The sequence below is a fragment of the Panthera uncia genome, chromosome A2, assembly GCF_023721935.1.
Source record: "Panthera uncia isolate 11264 chromosome A2, Puncia_PCG_1.0, whole genome shotgun sequence".
NCBI lineage: Eukaryota > Metazoa > Chordata > Mammalia > Carnivora > Felidae > Panthera > Panthera uncia.
This window is the reverse complement of record NC_064816.1, coordinates 140,557,085-140,581,154: the sequence shown is the minus strand read 5'-3', so window position 1 is coordinate 140,581,154 and position 24,070 is coordinate 140,557,085. Positions and strand designations below refer to the sequence as shown.

The following is a 24,070-nucleotide window of genomic DNA, read 5'->3' as shown; positions in this document are numbered from 1 at the left end:
GGGGGGGCAAAGGCCTGGATCTGACACCAAATAAGCCAGATGAATAAGCTTTGCTCTGAGTTGCAGACTTTGCCTAACTCTGGCAGGCACACTTCGTGGTCACAAGCTGTAGGTGGGGTTGGGTAAGGGACTGTGGACTGGTTAGGGTAGACATGTCCTGACTATGGGCAAAGCAACATGTACCACACTCACTCATGTGTCACTTTCATTTAAGAAAGCCAGCAGACAAGTAAAGCAACTGACACTATCATTTCCCTGGGGGAATATAAGGATTCTAGGAAGCAGTCAAAGAAACCCAATGGATAGAAAAGTCTCATTAAAAAGAATAATCCCACTCTCTTCCTAACTTGACTTAATTTTTATGTCTGTGTTCAAGCTATCTTTTTCTGATAATAAAATACATGCGGAAGGCTTGTAAAAATTTCATTAAGTATAAAAGAAACTTTAAAAATATCACAGACATAAGTTATTTCCTTCTAATCTTAAATACAGCTTTAAACAGCTAATAATGAGGATTACACTTACTGCTACAGTTTTATAGCCTGCTTTTTTCACCTAACATTGTTTCCCCACGTAAACATTCCGACCTTTATTCAAAATAATAAATAAATTAAAATTGCTGATCCCCCTGCTTTTTTTCCTCGTCATTTATCTGTGGCAACTTTTAATTTCCAGGCATCCTTTTACTTAGTTCAAGGTTATAGTTATATATTTCAAATTTATTTGCTTCCTTCATAAATATTATATAGACTTATAATAGTTGTGAATATTTATATATTTATTATATATTTTTATATATTTATGAATAATATAAATATATATATATTTTTAAAGTAATCTCTACACCCACTGTGGGGCTCGAACTCACAACCCCAAGATCAAGAGTCCCATGCTCCCCTGAGTCAGCCAGGCGCCCCCATTCATAAACATTTGGGGACTAACTGAGCCTGAGCAAAAAGCTCACCAGTCATGGAGTGCACGTGCAGTCCGTAAAAATTAAGATCACCCTCCACTCAGAGGCACACTTCTTGGTGATATGATGTCCAAAGCCAGTCATTCCATGATATCTATAACATGAATTTAGAACTAAAGGGGACCTTTGATCTGGAATTCCTACCAAGGCTATTCTTTACACTTTACATGGTAGACTTTAATTTCAAAGTCCTTCAAGAGTTTTTATTAGATATAGTAAAATGAGTGATGATTTAGTGTCTACATCCTTAATCTTTAATATTTTTCTAAGAAACTTATGTCAAATAACACTACCAGCCAAGTTTGCAGTACCCAGGTGTCATTGATTAATGACAAAAATATTTCATACTCTGGCCTGAGACTTCCTAGAAAGCTGAAGAGTCTGTTCTTTCCAAAAAGCTGCAGCAGTGTGGTATTTGCAAGAAGGAAGCTGTATATGAAAACTGCTTATATGGAAATACTATCTTTGTTTACACGTTACCTCAGTGACTGTTCATTCCCCAGTTTTTATCACAATGTGTATAATTTTATTTCTGTGACCATCAAAGGTGACGTCCTGCCAGTCTTGGAACCCCTGGACACGTGTTTTCGGTGTGGAATTTTACAGGCGATGAAGGGAGGGCAGCTACCCTGACGTGGATATGCACCTATACCCAATCACACCTATTTCATCATGCCCGAAGCTCTAAACATTTGAGGTCATTTTTTTTTCTTTCTTTTCTTTTTTTAAATTTTTTACATTTATTTATTTTTTGAGAGACACAGAGAGACAGAGCACAAGTTGGGGAGGGGCAGAGAGAGGAGACACAGAATCTGAAGCAGGCTCTGAGCTGTCAGCACAGAGCCTGACGCGGGGCTCGAACTCACAAACTGTAAGATCATGACCTGAGCCGAAGTCGGATGCTTAACCGACTGAGCCACCCAGGTGCCCCGAGGTCATTTTCTTTAACATCTTTCTAAAATATGTTTGGTAGAAGAAAGGCTGTGAACGAGCACAACCCTAATGCAACCTGGGAGCAGCAGTAAAAGGGGGATGACAGGCCCATAGGCCAGTGAGGTCAGTTATTTCATCGGCTGCCAGAGGCCAGAGGCAAAGCAGCGAGGGAGGGATCTTTTCCATGGGGGCATAAAGACAGCTGTGACTCCTGTGGTCAGCAGGCCTTCATTTCCAAATCTACTTTAAAACCGCTGACACGAGATCTCATGGAGAGAGGGCAAACTTACTGCTAGAAAAAGATGACCTTTACTTCTAAGATGAAGAGGGATGAAAAGGGCTTTAAGCTACTGCTTCACAAGTTTTTGACAAATATGTCTAATTTTAAGTCAATAGTACTTTCATTTAAAAAAAAACCAGTCAATTTTTCCTCAAAAATATGATTCACTTTTTTTTTTGAACCCAGTGTCTTCACAGCAAAAGAAAAGCAACTCTAAGTTCCGGAACAAGAGAACTCAATGCGAGCCTTTGCTTTCCCATAGCGCCGAGTCACAGGAGACGGTAAAAATTGTCTTCGTGTCGACAGCACAGCGTCAATTTCTACTAGAGCAAATGTAGATTCAGTCTATAAATATTTATCATGTATCTGTATATGCAAGGGCTGTACTGACTTAAATTTACTTGTTTAAGAGGGAATATAATCCAGGACAGCTTAACCAACACACTGAAACATCAAATTAACCTTTTTATCGCAACAAATCACATGATGATTTCACTTCCTTTCCCCTCTGGTTGTTTGGCTGAATACTTTTTTTTTTTTTTTTCCAGCTGTAATGCTCTGCACTTCATTTGTTCATTTTGATTCTCTCCCCATCTCCTTTCTAAAGATGCTGATTTATATGTGTTTTGAAAATAATTAAAAAATTAACTAGTTTCCAAATTTTTTAATGACCGTTTCTCTATACCTCTTTGGATTATTTATAATGCCAGGGTGGGCTGTTTGAGCCCGGGGCCCTTGTTCTGACTTGTTACACAAAACTCTTAAACAGCGTGGTTGAAAAACAGGTCTGTCCTGCATCTGTCCTTATCCCCATCTCCCCTCCAACAGGTGAAGGAGCTCCTCTGTCTTCTTATTCCACACCTGCCATGCTGTGCGGCTTCCCTCTCTCCCCTCACTCTGCGCCCACGTCTGCCGCTTACGGCGCAGCGGAGGGCAGGTGATCAGTAAAGAACCATGCTTGTTCCAACCGCACCTGAAAGAGGCTAGAAGGAACCAGCGCTAAGAAATCACTTTGTTACCATGGGAACAAAGACTGGCTTTCTCAGTGTAGTTCTAAGATAATTTCCAGCAACAAATTCTGTGGTGAGGCTGGGAGTATCATCTCATCCCACAAAGCAGCAAACACCAAGGGTGCGTGTCTTAAGTCCAAACTTCCTGCCACTGGCCAGTGGGTTACCTCTCTTGGAATCAGAAAGCCCCTAGGAGCCTGCTATAGTCTAGTCTTCGTTGCCAGGCTTGGTTTCTTCACCCTCAGCAGAGGCTGCAAAACACCATCCCCCAACACTCACTGGGTTCTGAACTGATTGCAAACAGATTTCAACATCTTTACTCCTCCTACGTGCCACAGTGAACCATGTTCTCCTTCCTTTGGAGTAAACACTATAGCCACCGCAGCTGCATGTGAGTTTGTTAACAAGCCCTCAGGGGAAACCATTACTCTCTTTGCCTTTAGAAATAAGCCCTGCTCCTTACACTAAAGGGAGCCAGAATGGGCCTCATATTTTCCACTATGTGTAGGGTTCCCAGGACACTCACACTTCACTGGAATATCCAAGGTGCTGGCTCAATGAAATCAAGTTTTGCTGGTCTTTAATGGGTAGGCTCCATGCCACAGTAAGGGGTTACCAGGCCAGAGGGAGGTTCCTACCCTGGCCATGGCTTTTTTAGGAAGTTTATTTGTGGTCCTTTCTCAAAGGAGTGGGGTTCGGCCAAAGCGTAAGGGGTCAAATAAGACGTTCAGGTTATTGAAAAGCCACATGGTTCAATGGGCTAAGAAAAAAAGTCACTTAGAGTACCCCTGAGTGAGTGAGTGAGTGAGTGAGTGTGTGTGTGTGTGTGTGTGTGTGTGTGTGTGTGCGCGCTCGTGCACTCCATACCTAATCAACCACCAAGTCTGGCCACACTCCCTTCAAACTCAGTCACTTTACCACCACTCTTACTACTTTAGTTTCCAAGTCTTTAACAAATCACACCTGGTCCGCCTCTTCCTAACTGACCTTCTATTGCTAATCTGTTCTCATTATAAGTGATTCTGAATACACAAAATTGAAAATACAACTTAAATGATAACCCTCGGGTGCCTGGCTGGCTTAGTTGGTAGAGCATGTGACTCTTGGTCTTGGGGTTGTGAGTTTGTGCCCCACGTTGGGTGTAGTGATTACTTTAAAATAAAACCTTAAAAAAATGAAAAATACATGATAACTGTAATTCCTGAAGTGCTAACTAGGGGCTGTGTACTTCGATGAGAGTTTTATTTACATCATCTCCGTGAAACTTTTTTAATTCCATATGATGAGAATTAGCCTTATAATGATGAGGAAACCAAGGCCTAGGGGTTAAATTTCTCAAGATCAAATGGCTAGTAAGTGGCAGAGCTAGAATTCGAACCTGAATCTATGTGACCTCAGAACCTTCTTCTCAGCCCCCCATACTATACAGCCACACGGAAGTCATTTGTGCGTCAGCTTATCGAGGCTTTCTAGTTATTTATCACAACCGATCTAAACTTCGGCTGACTCTTCTATTTTGGAGGAGGTGATCCCCTTCCTCTGAATTTCTGCAGTGCTCGCGGTGTGTACTACATGATTCAACAGTGCATTAAATTCTGAGGAATAGTGTTCACTAACTGTTTTACTTAAGTCAATTTCCCCAGTGTTAATAACATGACTTCTTTGAGGGCAGGCATGGTATCTTAGAGCGCTGTTTATTTACAACCTTACCTAGCAGAGTGTAGGCATGTCCTAAGAGTTCAGTGACTGTCTGAGACTAACAACAGCTGTGCACATAATGGTGGCAGCAGACCTACCGTATGCCAGGCACTGATCTACGGATCTCGCGTGCATTGGCTTTCTCAGTTCTCACAACACCCCTACCCAACAGGGGTAGCTGCTGTTTGTATCCCCATTTTACAGAAGAGGAAAGCCTGGGCACTGAGTTCAAGTAAATTATCCAAGGTCAAACAGCTAAGTGGGTGATGGAGTTGTAGTTTAAACCCAGACTGTCTGGCTTCAAGGCCCACACTCTTAAATATTGGTTAAAATGCCTGGGTCCGCTGGAAAATAAAATTATGTCCGCAATGAAGAAGAAAAAGAATGATGTGGGGATGATCTTTTCTGTCAACAGAACCAACAGAAGGAAACCAAGCAGGGAACAATATAATTTAGTTTTGGAAACCTTCAATCACTGGAGTGTCCCATTCTGCAGCACCCTTCCTAAACATCCCTGAAAAGAAATATTTCAATGATTTTTCCCAGTAAGCCAAAACTGATTTCAGAAAGTCACTGATAAGGGAAACATTTCCGGGAAAGTCAGTAAAATCAGCTCTCAACATGGATTAAATGGATTAATGTCCCTAACACAAAGTAGTTTCAGGGTGACTGGGTGGCTCAGCCAGTTAAGCATCCGACTTCGGCTCAGGTCCTGATCTCACGGTTCGTGGGTTCGAGCCCTGCGTCGGGCTCTGTGCTGAAAGCTCGGAGCCTGGAGCCTGCTTCGGATTCTGTGTCTCCTTCTCTCTGTCCCTCCCCCTCTCACTGTTTCTGTCTCTCAAAAATAAATAAGTGTAGGGGCGCCTGGGTGGCTCAGTCGGTTAAGCGTCCGACTTCAGCTCAGGTCATGATCTCGTGGTTCGTGAGTTCGAGCCCCACGTCGGGCTCTGTGCTGACACCTCAGAGCCTGGAGCCTGCGTCTCCCTCTCTCTCTGCCCCTCCCCTTGCACTCTGTCTCTCTCTCTCTCTCTCTCTCTCAAAAATAAATAATTAAATAAATAAATAAATAAATAAATGTAAAAAAAAAAAAAAGCTGGTTTCTTTTGTAGAAGTGAAAGAATGACTAAAAGCAATTTGTTTTGTAGGGTAAATAGAAAATCAATCCTGAAGCTTCTTGCTTTATTATATCCTTTGGTCCCATTAAAAACACAAAGTCCTCAAACCTTGCGTTTTTTGGTTTGTTAAAGGGCACAGAATAGGAGAAAGGAAAAGGGATCACGGTCTCTTGACCAGCAGACTCGAGCTGGAAGTCAGAAGGCAGGACTGGCTGTGGGGGCGGGTGACGGAGCGCAGGAACGGGCTGGGAAAGGCTGGTTATACGTCAAATGACGATACTCCGTGGGCTGAGAGGATTAAGCTCCAACTGCTAACTGTGACAAACTGAAGTGCAACATTTCTCTTTACAACCTACAGGCAGGGGCAGATCCACTATCCTCATCTAGTCCCCCACCCCTGCCTCCACCTGTTGAGTGCCATGGTGACTGTAGCTCCCTGTTGCATCTCCTGAGAAGCTGCCACTGCGGCCTCTGCCAGTGACGCCACGGCCTGGGTGGCCTCTGATGCTTGCGTCGTCTGGATGGTCATCTCACCTCCTTGTAACGTGGCCCAATTTTGTTCCACCTGAGGCAGAGAGGACACGACAGTAAAGAATCAAAGTCACAAAAGGCCTATGATACATTGCTATGTGCTCAGCCAAATACAGACACATTTTTAAATTAGCATGACCTACAATGTACAGAACAGGGTTTTTAGTATGCTATCTTTTGTGTATGAAAAGGGGGGTATTAGAATATATATTTGAATTTACTTATATTTGCATAAAGAAATTTTGGAAGGACACAAAAGAAACCATTGAAATTATTTTCCTTGGTGTGTGTGGGGGGAAGGGAGTTGTGGGAGTAGGTTGGATAGGAGACAGAAAGCAAGATTTTCCAATGTATACTTTTAAAAATATCTGAGACATATCAATGTATTACCTATTCTCTTGAGTTCTTTTGAATAGGTAATATATTGATATGGCTCAGATTGAAAATTGTGACTAAACCAAAAAATTGAAAAATTAGCACTTTTGAATAGACAGTAAATATAATTTTGAAAACATTCAAATGGTACCCAAGGGCATATAATGCCAGTACTCCAGACCTTGAGTACAGAGGTGACTACTGTTCCCTATTTCTTGTGTAGCTTTGCAGGGATAGTCTCTTTATATGCAAGCTTATTTACACACACACACTCACTATTTCCCCCTTTCTACTCCTTCCTAAAAAATATAAATGGCAGCATACTCTTTGTTATCTTTTTGTACCTTGCTTGTTTCGCCAACAACACATCTCTGAAATGATTCTATTTTGGAATGTATAAAACTGCTTCATTCATTCATGATTCATAACAATGGCTGCAAAGCATTGTATTGTAGAGGTACACCATGATTTATTTAACCAGCCATCTTTTAAAGGGCATTTAGGTAGTTTTTAGTCTATCTTTACATACTATGTTGTATATTTTGGGGGAGTCTATTTATAGAATGAATTCTTAGAAGTGGGATTGTATATCAGTTATGCTGTATTTTAATTTTTGATGGAAACTGCCAAATTCAGGAAACAATTTTTTTTTTTTTAATGTAGCAAAAACTGCTTGCCTTTTAGTCGGCGGGGAGGGGGGTAGAATTATGAAGAAACAAAATAAAACAAACAAAAACCTCTGGTGACAGGACAGATTAGATTTCAGGTGTGCAAGATTTAGCACAGGGGTTCTCAGCATCGGCACGATTAACATTTGAAGCCAGACAAGTCTTTGCTGTGGGGGGCTGTCCTGTGCCATGCAGGACGTTTAGCAGCATCCCTGGCTTCTACCTACTACCAGATGCTAACAGCACCCTCCTCGGTCATGAGAATCCAAAACATCTCCAGATATTATCAAATGTCCTGGGTGTGTGGTGGGGGCTGCCCTAATTGAGAACCACATTTAGAGGTTTCTCAGTCCTAGATACCCGTATCTAGCTACTTCAGTCGGTTTTGCTCGATACGTGTTAGTTGATGAATTATTCCCCCTCAAAAACAAAAAGAGGCAGGGACAGCGTGAAAGCAATTTCTATTCGAAAATATGGTAGGTGGCATATCAATCAGCTCAGGTACAATGTTTCTATGGACTCGGGTCTCAGGACATTAGCTCTGCTTACTGGAGCTCTTACTATTCCTGATTCGTACTGCTTGGGCCCGGTGAGCGGAGACCTCGTGCCTCCTGCATGTTTACTGTGTCCCAAGCTTAGGAGAGGTAGAGATTTAAAATGCCTCCTGCTTTGGTTCTATGACCACACTTAGATTGTGATGGTGCTTCTCAGAATGCCTGTCAAAAGCCTCCCAGAAAATGGGACGCTCCTTTGAACTACCCTAGTTTTCGCCCTGAGTTCGCACAGGCAGTGGCTTGTGCCAGCAAAACTTCAGGGCCCGTCACTAAGAGGCAGAGACATCCCACTTCCTTCCCTTAGAGCTGCAAATTTGCCCACTTGGGAACTCACAAAACTCTTGCTTCCCGGGAGTTAGTATCTCTTTGATTTCATTACTCCAGTGAGTGTCAGTGTAAATAATGCCACTTTCAACGGCAAGCTACACCGCGAATCCGCAGATGGTCTATGATCGCGCTCAAAACACCAGCCGAAGCCGGCCAGCCCTGTCACCTTTTGCCATTAAACAGTCTTCCTCTTTCCAGATCTGCCCGTCTAGATTTTTGCCCATCCCACTGCAGAGCTTGGCCTAGTGCAGCTCTCCCAAGACTCAGACTCCAATGGTAGCAATTTAATGTATACACATTTAGTTACAACTGTATTTGCAGTAAAAATGGTATTAGAAAGTTGCCATATACAGTATACTTTAAGGAAGTTAAATTATATGGCATGAAAGATTAATGGATGGTGGCAAAGGGTAGAGAGGAAGTAGGAAGAAGAAGCAGACGAAGAGATTTCTATTCAGAATAATGGCAGGTGATAAATAAATCACTTGGGTGTTAACATTTCTTTGGAATTTCCTATTCTTCAGCCTCAGTGCTTTAGTTGTATTTGCTTGAGCTCTTGTTGCTCTCCCTTTCCATCTGTTGGGAGCCACTGTGTGGTTATCTATGCCGGATGTCACCATGTCCCAGAGAAAGGGCCCCAAGCCCTAGGAGGGAAAGATATTCAGAGGATGTACAGTTAGCATCAATGCTTTTCTGAGAGACCCACTCCAACGAGGCCCTCCAAACTGTGGTTACTCTTATCCCTCTAGCTACAGTGAACCCCGAGGCCCTTCCACGCTTTCCCAGTGCAGTGCGCTGCGTGCACTCCTTTTGACAGGAACACAACTCCCAGCTTTGCTTCCCGTTCACCCTTCTAGTCTGAACTCAGGTGAGCCCGAAGGAGCCCAGACAACTCCACTCCCCTATGGTCCAAGGCTCAGGACCTCTCCTCTGTGTTCCACAGCACCCCAGGCTTGCTTCTACTAAATTCTTACCTCATTGCCATTGTGCTTTGGTATGTTTTTCTCTACCACCTACCTGTGTGCTCCTGAAGAGCAAGAGCAGCCTTTAATTTCCTGTATCTACAGAATCTATAGTACCTGGCATAGGGCTCAGAAAGTATACTGAATGGCAGGATGGAGAACGTATTCCTTTATTCATGTTTTCCTACTTGTTCTTTAGCCTACCTGGATCTCAGTTAAACTGACATTCGTTAAAAAAACCATCTAAAGTAAGTCGTGCTACTGTTATTGTTACGTGTTGATGGTTCAGTTTTAAATTCATGTCTCCGGGGTGTCTGGGTGGCTCAGTCGGTTAATCGTCCGACTCTTGATTTCAGCTCAGGTCATGATCTCATGGTTCGTGAGTTGGAGCCCCACATCGGGACTGTCTGGCATTATTCTCTCTCTCTCATCTCTCTCTGCCCCTACCCCACTTTGCACTCTCTCTCTCAAAATAAATAAACTTCAAAAAAAAAAAAAAACACAACACAACTTTAAAATTCATATCTCCAATGTCTTTGTACTTTGGTTTCTTCTTCTTCTAACAGAACCACATGTACCATGATAATCGGATACCATTCTATTTCAAAATTTGACTTTCCTGCCACTTAAATGCAATTAACATCACCACTACCAACTGGTGGTCTTATCACACAACAGAGTAAATTCTCAAACTCATGTGCATTTGCAAATATGCCATCAAAACTGAAATTGTATAAATACTTTGAAATCAACATAGTTTATTTCACAATATTTTGAAATTCTTTCCTTGTTCATTTCTAAATGTCTATGCAACTTGTTCTGTGTCCTTAATTAGTTTAAAGCTGCCTAAGGTGAGAGATTTTTTTGTTTCTTTGAAACTACAGTCAACCCTGGAACAACACAGGTTTGAACTCTCTGGGTCTGCTTATAAGTGGATTTGTTTTTCAATAAACACAGTAGTACAGTACTGTAAGCGTGTTTTCCTTATAATTTTCTTAATAACATTTTCTTTAGCTTGTTTTATTGTAAGAATACAGGATACAACACATGTAACATACAAAACACGTGCTAATTGATTGTTTATGTTATCAGTAAGGCTTCTGCTTGATCGTAGGCTATTAAATTTTGAAGGAGTCAAAGTTGTACGTGAATTTGACTGCACAGGGGGATCAGCGCCCTTATCTCTCATGCTGTTCAAGGGTCAACTGTACTTAGAATTATTGGGTATTCTGAGCACACAGAGTACTCAAAAAGAGTACTCAAAAAGATTTGGGAGACCATATATTACCACAAGAGACAGGCCCCCAGTGGTCCTTCTAATCAATGTAAATAAAGGTAACTAACTGGATTTCGAAGGCAGTGTGGTCTAATGGTAAGAGCTCCCTCTCACAGGCAAGGTTAGGATAACAAAATGACCTCACAACTTCTAAAAGTGTAGGTATCGTTTATTTTTGTAGAGTACTTTCTATTCCTTGGGAGAAAAGATGCTAAATAAAAGGCAGTAGGATGTTTTTACTGAGTCATCTGATGTAATGTTTCATTAACTTGATGTGGTCTTATCTGCCGTTAAGTAGTGAGGTATTTTGAGTAATTTCAGTTCTTACAGCTCACAACTGAGAGGCTAACAACCACGTCAACATCTAGGACAAATGAGAAGCCAAATAAATCACACTATAAAATGGAAAACATTTTGTCACTTTCTGAGATAACCTGTCCTTCTCCTCTTTGTTTTGTTTCATTGGAAGTGTGGGAGGAGTTTTTTTTGTTTTTTTTTTTTTTAATCTGACTGAATTTGGGTGTGTACCAGCAGGCTATTTCTGTCATCCACCCACTTCTACAACAGATGACTTATAAATAATGTTAGTGTGCTGAAAAAGCCCTAGGTAAGTAACTGAGATTTTTTTTTTTATTCTTCATATTTTTCCGTGAACTTCTGAATGTGTTAATTACCACCATATATGTGAAGTTATTTAGTAAAATGGGCTCCAAAGAATTAGTCCCTAGAGAAGTGTTTAAGAAACACAAAGTCACTTTCTTTAAATAGTATCACGAAACATCCAGTAGGGAGGAGATATGGTTGATAACTTTGAATAAGTCAAAGAGTTAACAAATTCAGTAAACGCACCCACCACTGTCTTTTCTCTCTGTTTCACACGTCAAGGAGAGCCCTCCAGTTTTAGTGTTTGGGGACTGACGAGTTTTTCCCTCAGCTATTCCATACTCTTACATGATGTTTATATGCTTCTAAAAGTAAATATCCTCTTGACTGTTACCTTTCTATACTGCAAAACCAAACGCTGGCTCCTGCCCCCAAACCTCAGACTCCCTAGCTGGAAACAATCTCTCCTGAAGGCATAGACCACTGTGCAGCATGTCCTACAGCATGGACCATGGTTCATTTCTGCAGACATTTCTCTCCCCCTCCAGACAGGAGCTTCTTGAGGAGCAGGGTTCCTGTGTAAATCAACTCCGCGCATCTAACACATCATTGCGTTATGGCAGGGGCTCACTTCATGCTGGCTGACCGGGTAGCCCGGTTGTTTCTCTTCATCCCCCTAGCCATGAGACTTTTATCGGTTCTCTCCCTTTCCTGAGCTGCACAAGTGAAAATGGCTTTGTGGTGTTCTGAGTGGAAATGCGCCATGGTTTTGAACAAGGGTACCTTTAGCTTTATTTCTAACACTGCTCTTTGACATTTGTTCGCTGTTTTTCCCACTTCAGGGAAGTGGTGAAGGTACCAGGTACCAGGTACCAGGGTGGTACCTTTAGGGGAAAAGCCTGCAGTGCCTTAACGAACCCTTTCCTGACCTTCACTGATGGCTCAGAGCTCAGAGCCTAGAGAGCAGTTTCTAAACGTGTTACACAGCTCCGACACTTATCCTGTGACTTTGGGCAAGTCACCTAACCTCTACATGTTTCTGTTTTCTCATCTATAAAGTGAAGATGATAACAGAACCTATTCTTAATAGAGGGTTGAGCACTTAGTTTATCAAGTGCTCAGTTAAAGGTAGCTACCTTTAGGTTAACATCCCATGGTTACCTTGATTTTGGTAGAGGAGTATTTTCTCATAAGGTCTTTTCAAAGGCATATTTAAAATGTAATAACTGATGACTACTGATTTACAAACATATTTATCCCTTCAAAGAACTCTTTGGTCAGCTCTAGTTTTAACGATCCAATTGTTAAAAAATTAAGCCCAACGATCAAATTCTTTGGGATTCGCAGCATAAAAGTATGACACAGATAATCTCTTTTTGCTATGTGTTATACAAAAATGCTCTGTTGCAAACGTAAAGTTGTAAGTTTCTGACTGGTCTAAATCATAAAGATCTAGCACTTTCAATTATTATAATTCACATACACAGCATGAGATACTCTGCAAAACTGTCACGGTCTGATGTTTCAAAAGGTTTATGCTACAGATGTGTAAGCTGCCTGGTGTCGTTGTCTTCTGGACCCTAACTACTCCCTCACCTACACATTTAAGTATTTAAGCGGCTGCGGAACAAATCCTCTTTCTTACCTCTCCATCAGCCACAGCAGAATAATTCACTTGGGCAACAGTGACTGTGGTTGGCAATTCTGAAGCATCAGCCAATGTGGCTACTGTTGCCCCTGTACCAACCTAAAGAAAAATATGGAAAGTGAGACGTGTCAGTGGATGGATTCTTCTACCTTTTCCTTTACTCAGAAGCCAAGATTCATTTAATCCACAATCCAGCACAGGTACTGGTTAATATGCTTCGTAACGTGAAATGAGTTTCTAAAGTCGTCCCAGACACTTACAGGAGTTCCAGAATTTTATTTCAACCAAATAAATCAATATTAGAAGCTATCATGTTTCGCCACCGGTGCCCGGTATCAGTCAACCAACTTTCTACTCTTATCCCAATCTGAATTTTAGACATTCCCTATCTACTAACAAATCGCGTTTTACCTCAGAAGAGGTAATTTAGAAGGAATAGCTCCTAGCCCCTGACAGAATGAAAGCATAAAAAAGATGCCATTTTTATAGTGCTTTGTTCGAGAAATGTCCAGAAAAGCTATCTTATAGCTCTGTAGTTAACAAATTGGGAACAATTTAAAATATTTTTTAAAAATAAATTTCAGATAGATCTTGAGGCGCTTTAAAAAGTTGCATAAGGGTTTTTACATGAAGCAAACTTTCTCCAGTCTGAGGTGAGGTGCCCACGGGTCCAGCTCAGAAACCACAGTTTCGTAACCATAGTTTTACTCACCTGGATAAGTGAGACAGTGCCGTCAGGGTTACTAAAGGTCTGGACTACGGTCTGTGATGGTACAAGATGGGCTATACTGTGTGTGGTTGTGGCCTGTGTTTGTGTTTGCTGATCTTCAAAAGCATACAAAAGGTCCTCCCGCCCATGCTGTTTATAACAGTTTTTAACTATGGTCCGTAGTGCCTGGGTCCATGAAACCTGTCACCAAAAGACCAGAAAAGCACATTTAAAAAGTCACACAGAATGTTGGTCATTCAGTCCCACTACGGAATAAGCAGCTGCTTATGTAACAAACCAAATCAAACCTATACAGAGTGAGCTCCCTTAGGCCGATTGTGGCACAAAGAAACTCGGCGCTAAACGCCACAGATCTCCCACCGGTTTCCTTCCTGAGCAAAGTCTGGTTTAGGTTTTGGGTTTTATACGCCATCCTAACCTGAGGCCAACTCTTAAACTTCTCACAAAAGAAGCTTACTCTTTTGCCAAGAACTTTATGTTAAGATTCCCAATAAACTTCCAAGCTAAGAAACAAATATGCGGAAAAGGCAAGGGATGAAAATTAGTTGAGTCCACCTTTTTAAAAAGTGTCGTTATCAGCAGCCTCTACCAACTTCACATCTAATTCTATTATTTATATTTTTCAACGGTGGTTCTTGCTAACCAGGAATAAGGACATTTCTAAGTCTTTGAAGTAATTAATGCTTTTTCCTGAAGTTTCTTCCTTTTTTTCCAATCATCTCATAATATAAAAACTGCTCCAAAAGGCAACTAGGCAGAAGGAAGTGTAAATTCAGGGACCCATCCCACGTCTACAGTGATGATGTGATGAATGGGAAAGGCTGCAAATCAGAGAATATCAAACTTCTTTTGGGAGACAGGTTCAACTATCACACACATGTTTTTAGGCTTTTTAGCATAGTTGATTCAGAATGGAAAAACAACAGGCTACTCAGGTCTGAGAAACCCTCACCCTCTGCTTTTGCTCTTCTGTGCGGACGTCGCTCCGGACGTTTGCCCACGGGATATCTTCAGGCCACCAGATGGGCTTGCAGCTTTCTTTGCCCCAGCCTGGTTTTCCCCGACCTGTGGAGTACTTGAGCATCTCTGGAATAAATGCCCGAAGCTGGGCCTAGAAGACAAGAGTGTGGTCATCAGCAGTCATGAAGGACATCTGGGATGTCTTTGTATCTTCCACCAAATTCTAAGATAATAAAACAGAGAGCTTTCCTGGAGGGTCCCAGAGAATTCCAAGATGTGAATGATGAGAACCCATTGTTTTCCACAGGTTACCACAGCTCCATGGGTGACTGAGAATTATACACGTGTGTGTGTGTGTGTGTGTGTGTGTGTGTGTGTGTGTTGGTAAAGTATACATTAAGCTGTATTTCACAGCCCCTACTTGTCCTTAGAAGATGAATACCTGCCCTCAAGTTTGATTTCTCCCTAAGATACTACTGATGATATTTCCCTCATTTCCCTTCTACAGTTTTCCATGCATTCAAGGTGTCTAACAAAGTCAACATGTTTTCAGTATTGTTCTGGAGTTAGGAACCTGGCAATTAGATAAGGGAAATAAGAGGTGAGGAGCAGGTAGAATCATCATTATTTGTAGGTGACATGACTGTGCGTCTGGAAAACCCCAGAGAATCAAATGAAAAACTACCATAAACAGCAAGAGAATTCAGGAAGCTGGTTGTTTACAAACAGGAAAATAAATAGGCTCTACTTAAAAAGGGAAAATGACCCTAAAGCTTTTCCTGAAAATTTCTAGTATGCTAGGCCAATGTCTGTGAGTCTGACATACAAACAGAGTGAAGCATATGTCATCTTAAACACATTATGGACTTCATGCAGATTTATTTTACAAACTGAATCCAGACCAAGCAGGTGTTAAACCAGAGACAACGGCCATTCTTTATCTCCTGGCACAGTAACCATATTGAGTATATGTTGGAGGAGAAGGGGAGCCTACTTTGTGAACATTCTTAATTGTCTACAATGATTTTTGGCAAGAGAAGCAATTAATCAAATTATAACATCCCTCCCCAGACCTACTGCTTTCCTTTTAACCCCTGCAACACTTCAGAGATAAGCAGCATCCTTCAACTAAGGACACACTCACACTGCCTCTATACCTAAAGACCAAAAGGATAAGACAATTTCGGCAATGAGTCAGACCCAAGGACATGGGCTTGCAGGTGTAAAAGAGAGAGAAGGGGGGGGGGGGGGGGAACAGAAATGGAAATACTTAAGTATTAATGAGAGAATGAGTGCAACACCACTTTTATACTGAAGAGCCTATTTAAATATGAGGTGTTCTTATTTGAATAATATTTTACCAGAAGATGATACCAATTCTTATATAATTATCATATCATATAATAATAGGGAATCATGCTTCCCTAATAAACAGAGCTCTGGTTGACGATATTTACATGGTCAATCCTTGTGCCCAGCCTGCCACTTCACCTCCCCGAGTCCGCCTCTCCCAGACAGTCTCCTGCCTACAGGATATGATATAATACACTCCATATATATTTGGCTCTGCGACATCAAGCAGCAGGCTAATAGAAATGTATCCGTTTGCAAACCCAGGCTATCAGCTGGCTCATGAGGTCATCTCTTCAGTTATTTTAAGAAAGTGCATCTCAAAGTCATTTTTCCCTTTATCTTAGTTTCCTGGGAGTGTGTCTTTTTCTAGCCTCAGACACACAGAGAAGGAAAAGGCTTAATCCTCACACACAATATTTGCATTTCCTCATAAAAAAAAAAGGGCTTTCGTCCGTCTCTTTTCTTCTAATCCCATGAACGAACATTCTCCAAAAGGAGAGTTCTTTATATCTGTACCTAGCAGAGGCTGGAGATTAATGAAATAAGAAGGCTAAATACCTTTAAATTAACAAAAGACGACAGTGTTCAGAAAGAACTCGCTGTCAGAGTCTGCTCAAATCCCGCCTGGAACCTCACGCGTTCTCTAATTCTGACTTCCAGCTTCTGACGCCCCACCCATTCGCACCACAGTCTCCCACACTCCCCAGTCCTGGGTCACCCTGGCACATGGCTGTCTTGCATTTTGGCTCTCTCATATCAGGCTTTCCACTGGGTTTCAAGGACTCATAGGTTATGGGAAGTGGGGGCAGAGCGCCAGCCTACTCGCTTCAAAGCCTCCTCTGCCCTCTCTCCAACCACCTATAGTCTTGAAGTCTTACTCTTGGCCAGGAGAACCCCACCTTCTTTCCCTAGACAGCCAAGCTCAAAATCTCGGTCAGCTTTAACTCTTTCCTTCAAACCCATCTAGCTACTCCGTGCAGGTTCAGCTCTTTCTTCTTTGAAGTGCCTGGGCTCTCCATCACTTCTTCTCTAGTCCCACCTTTGTCCCCACTTCCCAGCCCAAGGCTAGTGCATCCTTCCAGATGACCTTGTTGTGTAATTCCACATTCTCCCCTCTTCCCATCCCATGTATCCTTAACAGACAGGTTTCCCTAAATGCTGCGCAGCTCCAGTGCTCAAAAACTTTCAAATGGCTTCTCACTACTAGCAACTCAACTGGACTCCTCTGTCCAGCTTTGCCACCTGCCACAGCCTGGCCTCCCACCACACTCAGTTTCCGCTAATTGCCAACAAGCAGCCTTGGTCCTCATTAGGTGAGTCTCTGCACTGTCTTATAAACTGAACTCATTTCTGCTTCTATGCCTTCGGATTTGTTCCCCCCGTGGGAGCACCTTCTCAAGCTTCAAGCCGACACTTGTTCCCTATTGCCCAGCAAATCCCACATTCTTTGTGAAATAGATCTTGACTACTTCTTGAGTCAGTTTGTTCTCAATCACTCAATAAGAACACAAGCTCTAGACTCAGAGAGTTGGCTCGGAACACTAGCTCGCTCTCTGAATCTTAATTCCCTCAACTGCAAAGCAGTAATGATAATGGCAAGCATATAGGGTCAATTCAAAGGATCACATAGTGGGTATATATACATAGCTGCATTGAATGAATAGCAGTTTTACTATTATTACTTCAGTCATCAGCCCTCTTTTTTTTAAGTTTATTTATTTAATATGAGAGAGAGATAGAGCCTTGGGAGAGAAAGGATCCCAACAGGCTCATTGTCAGCACAGAGCACGACGTGGGCGTTGAACCCACAAACAGTGAGATCACTACCTGAGCCAAAACCAAGAGTCAGACATCCAACCGACTGAACCACCCAGGCACCCGCCTCTCCAAATTCAATGAAAAAAACCAATGTTCTGAAATGGTTTTCTAATACTAAACACAGTGATGTACGGAAAGATATTTATCCTTAGTTCTTCAAGGTGGGTATGGTGAAAAAATGCAGAAGAGGCAGAAGAATGAGTTTGTAAGTATCTGTGTAAACATGGTTGAAGAAGAGAAATAAAGAATGCTAGAATCAAAAAGCGACCATCTAGACCAATTCCATGCCTTCAGGAAGGGAGTTATTACTCACATGCCCCAATACATAGATAGTGCAGGTGATTTGTTCTGCGGGATCTTCAAGCATTAAAAATTTTTTTTTCCTTTTTTAATGTTTATTTATTTTTGAAAGACAGAGCACGAGCCAGGGAGGGCCAGAGAGAGAGGGAGAAACAGAATCTGAAACAGTCTCCAGGCTCTGAGCTGTCAGCACAGAGCCTGACGTGGGGCTCGAACTCACAAACCATGAGATCATGATCTGAGCTGAAGTCAGACGCTTACCTGACAGAGTCACCCAGGCGACCCTGAGCATTTTTTTTAAAGTGTACAAGCAGATTACTAATGGAAATTATTAGAAAATGGGACTCAGTGTAACCATAATTAGAAGAAAGAGAGAACAAGACCTAGGAAGCCTGTCAAAGATGTTCTATGTGTCAGAAACCTGGATAGGAAATGTTTCAAAGCCCTGGGAAGAAGAGAGTAGGAGAAACAAGCAACACGGTGGAGCGGGGGGAGGGGGGGGGAGGGGATGGTTACAACCACAGGCCAAGACTTCCATTAAAAGTTAAAAAATGGGACCAGAGTGCAATTTAACTGCTGGTGTACAAATTCTGATTCAGAGGCAGATTTTAGATTTTTATTAATTACCAACTGTATAAATTTGCCCACATATCAAAACAAGAGGTAAAAAGCACTTTGTACAGTAAAAGTTCACTTGTCCAGTCTGTACATTTGGGGGATGAAGACTGTTCTTTGCTTTTAAATGCACAGAAATAATGTGACTTCACTGAAAAAGGCAATTTTCCATCAGACTTTTTTTTAAGTTTATTTATTTATTTTGACAGAGAGAGCACACACACTTGGGGCAGGGGCAGAGAGGGAGGGGGAGAGAGAGAATGCCTAGCGGGCTCTGCCCTGTCAGCACAGAGCCCAATGCAGGGCTAGAACTCATGAACCATGAGACCATGACTTGCGCTGAAATCCAGAGTCTGACTCCTAACTAAGACACCCAGGCGCCCCCATCAGGCTGTTTTTATAATGTCCCAAATAAACAGTGCTAAGGCTAAAGGGACTATCAATAAGAGAAAATGAACTGTTCAGTACAGAAAGAGTTAAATGATTTCTTTCCAGAATTCAGCACTGTGTTCTCATTACCAGTTGGATTAATTACTGGTCCTGGAGAGTTTTGGAAACCCAAGCTACTCAATGTGCTTGTTAAGGAAGGTTTGTCTTTAATCCCCAGGGGAGACAATCAATAGGCTCAGCAAAGGTAAAGCCTACCCTCCCAGGCTGTCCTTTAATTGGACAAGCTTTCCCAGCCTCCCATTCTGATTCAGGGTTCTAAATGGACTTAAAGTGCCTAGCTTGGTCAGTGAACCCACCCCAAACCAGCAAAGAGTGGACAGTACCGCTCCTTCCAGGGCACATTCAGCAAAGAAAAAACATACCAAATTCCTGCCAGTGGCAGTCAAAAGTAAAGATTATGTGGAAACCGCAGAGGGTTTTTAAAAAGATTCTCTAAAATTCTAAAAAGTTTAATCTATCCAAAATGAAATAATAATCCTTACTATGTTAGAAATTTTCCGCTTATAAATCTGCCGTCCAGCAACACATTACCCTTACACATTCCCAAATGCCCGTCTACTCTTTGCTCAGCTTGTACCTGAGTCTAGGATTTTTGAGGCTCCTGGTGTTTACTTTGATTCAGTTACCAAGAAAAGACCTCGCAAATTAAAATGTTTGCCAACTCCCCCTCTACGGAAAAGAGTATACATAATAAATTTCGAGATATGGCTGCTGAAATCCAACCGTGTTGGCAGGTGATGTTTTCTACAGCTTATAAGAAAACAGGGATGTGGCAGAGAAGGAAAACGGGAGAATTTTCAGACTGCGGCTTCATTATTTTAATTTAAAATCATGACCCTCCTGGTTGACAGACTCAATTATATTCAAATGGATATTTAAAGGGCATTAGAAAGCAAAAGCAAAGATTTTTTTGCTCACTATCTGGAATTATTTGTACCACTGACCTCTGTTCACAGAGACAGTGGAAGTGGCTTTCCTTGTTAGAAACGCCAGTCCTATATCCCTATTCCCTAGTAGCACCAGCAGAAACAGTAGCTTCTTTTAATCTCATTTCTCCATAAAACACAGTCCCATAGAAACAGGGGAAGAACAAGTTGGAAGGAAGAGAAGTTCAGAGAATACAAGTCAATGAAGACACTCATTTCAAGACTCTTCTCTCAGGCCAACCCTTCTGCTCTGTCTCCACATCCCATCAACCTACCAAACTGTCTCCCTCACATTCATCAAAATGCTCTTAAAATTCTACCTTCTCTTTGAAAGAGTCTCAGATTGGTCCGTTTCTGCTACCTCATCCCAGCTGTACTCTTTTGTACAAAAAAACTGAAATAACAGTCCTTTTTTCCATCCACCTTCCCCAATCCAGTCACCTGTCAGAAGCAGAACATCCTTCCTTATAGGCCAACCTATACATTTACATGAATATATGATGGAAGAGCACAGTTTTATGTGATGAAATAAAACACAAACAGTACCATATTGTACATAGTTTACTACAACTCACTTTTTCCCCTCAACATGCTGTCACAGAGATCTTCTCATGGCAGTGCAACTAGAATAATCTCACTTTTAAAAAGTAGTTGCCTAGCGTCCACGATACAGACTTTGCCCTTTTATTTAACCATTCTCCTGCTGATGAACATTTAAGTTATTTACGGGCCTTGTAAAATGTTTCTTTGTGCACATGTGTATTTCTCTAGTAGCAAAGTGAAATTGCTGCTTAGAAGGTACATGCATTTAACATTTTAATAGACACTGCCAAACTGTCCTCCAAAAAGTTGGCCAATCCCGCTCTCATCAACAGTACACAACAATACCCATTTTTTCACACCATCCTTCACATTTATTACCGAGCTTTCTTATTTTGACTCATCGAATGTGGGGGAAGTGGTAATCATTTTAATTTTCATTACTAGTGAGGTTGAGAATCTTTTCATACGTTCACTGATTTCTTTTCTTTTGTGAACTGTTTAGGATGCTTTGCTTATTTTTCAAATCATCTCTTTCTTATTAATCTGAAGGAAATATTAATCTGTTCTGGATATTAATACTTTGCCATATAATTTGCAAATATTTTTCGCTAGTCTAGTTGTATCCTGCATATGGAATTTATATGCCTACTCCCTTTTATTAGTATTCCTAATTATACCACTATTCTTTTACTCTACTCAAAATATGCTATGTTCTACTTAAGAATTCGATGTATCTATCTAGATATGTATTTTTTTGGTAATGTTTATTTATCTTTTGAGATAGAGTCAGAGTGAGAACAGGGGAGGAACAGAGAAAGAGGGAGACAGAGAATCTGAAGCAGGCTCCAGGCTGAGCTGTCAGCACAGAGCCCAACACGAGGCTTGAACCCATGAACCACGAGATCATGACCTGAGCCAAAGTCAAACGCTTAACCGACTGAGCTACCCAGGTGCCCCCAAAATTCAATATTTTTGCTACCAATAATTTTGTCATTCTCTTAATTTCATCCTGCCTACCTAACATTTACCAAATGTGTAGTGGCATCGTATACATAAACATTTTTTGATAATTTAGTAGGAAAAGCCTACTCTGCATATAGGTTTTGACATTACAGGAAGGAGAAGCAGTTTGCAAATTATCTACAACAGTGGTTCTCAACGTTGGCTGCACAGTGGAATCGCCTTTAAACACTATACATGCCTGGATCTCACCCCCAAAGATTCTGATTTAATTGGTCTGGAGTATGGCCTAGGTAGTAGGATTATAAGTTCTCTGGATGATTCCACTATGTGGTCAAGTTTAAAGACCACTTTACTAAAATAATCCTTTTTGTCATAAAATATACATAACAAAATTTATCATTTAAATATGTACAATTCAGGGGCATTAAGTACATTCAGAATGCTGTATTATTTGCGGAACTTATTCATCATCCCAAACAGAAACTCTGCATGCATTAAGCACTAACTCCCCAGCCTCTTGATTCTACTTTCTGTCTCTATGAATTTGCCCATTCTAGGTAAGTCATATTAGTGGAATCAACATAGTATTTGTCTTTTGTGTCTGGCTTATTTCACATAGCATAATGTTTCCATTCTTTGGGCAGGAGAGACCAAACCTATGCTTTTTCAAAACAATACTCAAAAAACCTAAACGAATGAATATTTCCTAGGTAAAGCATGTCAAACCCTGTGAATAACTTCTTCCTAATGAAGCAGTCACTAGGCTGAATGTTTCTGAAGGCTTTTCCTGAAAACTGGTGAAGAATTACTATCCCATTGCATCATCACTCCAAGGGAATATTAAAGCAACACAGACTGCCCCAGTGAGAGTAAGAGGAGGACAGTAAGTTCAAGTGAGGAAAGGGAAGGGACAAGGGAAAAAGCAGTGGGGTTTTTAAAAGCGTAATTATTATACAATATTTATGTTAGTTTCAGGTGTACAACATATTGGTTTGACAATTCTATACATTACGCAATGCTCACCAAAATTACTGTAGTCACCATCTGTTACCATATGATGTTACTGCAACATTAGTGACTACATTCCCTATGCCATTTCATCTCCATGACTTATTTTATAGTTAGAAGTTTGTACCTCCTGATGCCTTGTAGCTATTTGCCCATCCCCCTACTCACCTCCCCTCTGGCAACCACCAGTTTGTTCTCCGTATTTAAGAGTCTGTTTGTTTTGTTTTTTTTAGATTCCGCATATAAGTGAAATCATAGGGTATTTTTCTTTCTCAGTCTGACTTATTTCCCTTAGCGTAATACCCTGTAGGTGCATCCATGTTGTTGCAAAAGGCAAGATCTCTTTCTTTATTATGGCTGAGTAATATTCCATTGTATATATACATCCTCTTCCTTATCCATTCATCTATGGATGGATACTTGGGCTGCTTCTGGCTATTGTAAATAATACTGCAATTAACATAGAGATGCATATATCTCTTTGAATGAATGTTTTTGTTTTCTTTGGGTAAATACCCAGTAGTGGAATTACTGGATCACATGATATTTCTATTTTTAATTTTTTGAGAAATTCCCATTGTTTTCCACACTGGCTGCAATGTACATTTCCACCAATAGTGCACAAGTGTTCTGTTTTCTCCACATTCCCACCAACACTTCTTATTTCTTGTCTTTTTGTTGATACTAGCCATTCTGAGAGGTATGAGGGGATATCTCATTGTGGTTTTGATTTGCATTTCCCTGATGATGAGTGATGTTGAGCATCTTTTCATGTGTCTGTTGGCCACTTATATGTCTTCTTTGGAAAAATGTCTATTTGGGTCCTGTGACCATTTTTTTTTTTTTAATTGGATTGTTTGAGTTTTTTGGTATTGAGTTGTGTAACTTCATTATGTATTTTAGATATTAACCCCTTAACACACACATCATTTGCAAATATCTTCTCACATTCAGTAGGCTGCCTTTTTGTTTTGTTGATGATTTCCTTTGCTGGGCAAAGTACTTTTATTCCGGCATAGTCCCAGTAGTTTATTTTTTCTTTGTTTTCCTTGCTTAAAAAGACATATACATAAATATGTTGCTAAGGTGATGTCCAAGAGATTACTGCCTATGTGTTCTTCTAAGAGTTTTCTGGTTTCAGGTCTCCCATTTAGGTCTTTAATCCATTTTGAGTTTATTTTTGTGTAAGGGTGAAAGAAAGTAGTCCAGTTTCATTCTTTTGCATGTAGCTGTCCCATTTTCCCAGCACCATTTTTCCCATTTTATATTTTCCCCATTTTATATTCTTGCCTCTGTGGTCATAGATTAATTGACCATATAAAGGTGGATTTATCTCTGGGCTCTTTATTCTATTGATCTATGTACCTATTTTTGTGCCAGTACCATACTATTCTGATTACTACAGCTTTGTAGTATATCTTGAAATCCGGGATTGTGATACCTCTAGCTGT

General features: G+C 41.1%; 1 protein-coding gene across 3 annotated transcripts in view; it reads right to left on the bottom strand.

The window, feature by feature from the left end:
• NRF1 (nuclear respiratory factor 1) overlaps positions 1–24,070 on the bottom strand; it is a 149,208-nt gene that overhangs the window by 37,843 nt on the left and 87,295 nt on the right. The window contains exons 6-10 of one of the 3 annotated variants that reach the window (XM_049641832.1): positions 14,636–14,794; positions 13,666–13,863; positions 12,951–13,052; positions 8,950–9,108; positions 6,417–6,574 (exon numbers count right to left, since the gene is read on the bottom strand). In XM_049641832.1, the coding sequence (XP_049497789.1) occupies positions 6,417–6,574; positions 8,950–9,108; positions 12,951–13,052; positions 13,666–13,863; positions 14,636–14,794 (776 nt within the window). The remainder of the gene's footprint in view (positions 1–6,416; positions 6,575–8,949; positions 9,109–12,950; positions 13,053–13,665; positions 13,864–14,635; positions 14,795–24,070) is intronic. The other 2 variants (XM_049641833.1, XM_049641835.1) reach the window with 2 other exon arrangements.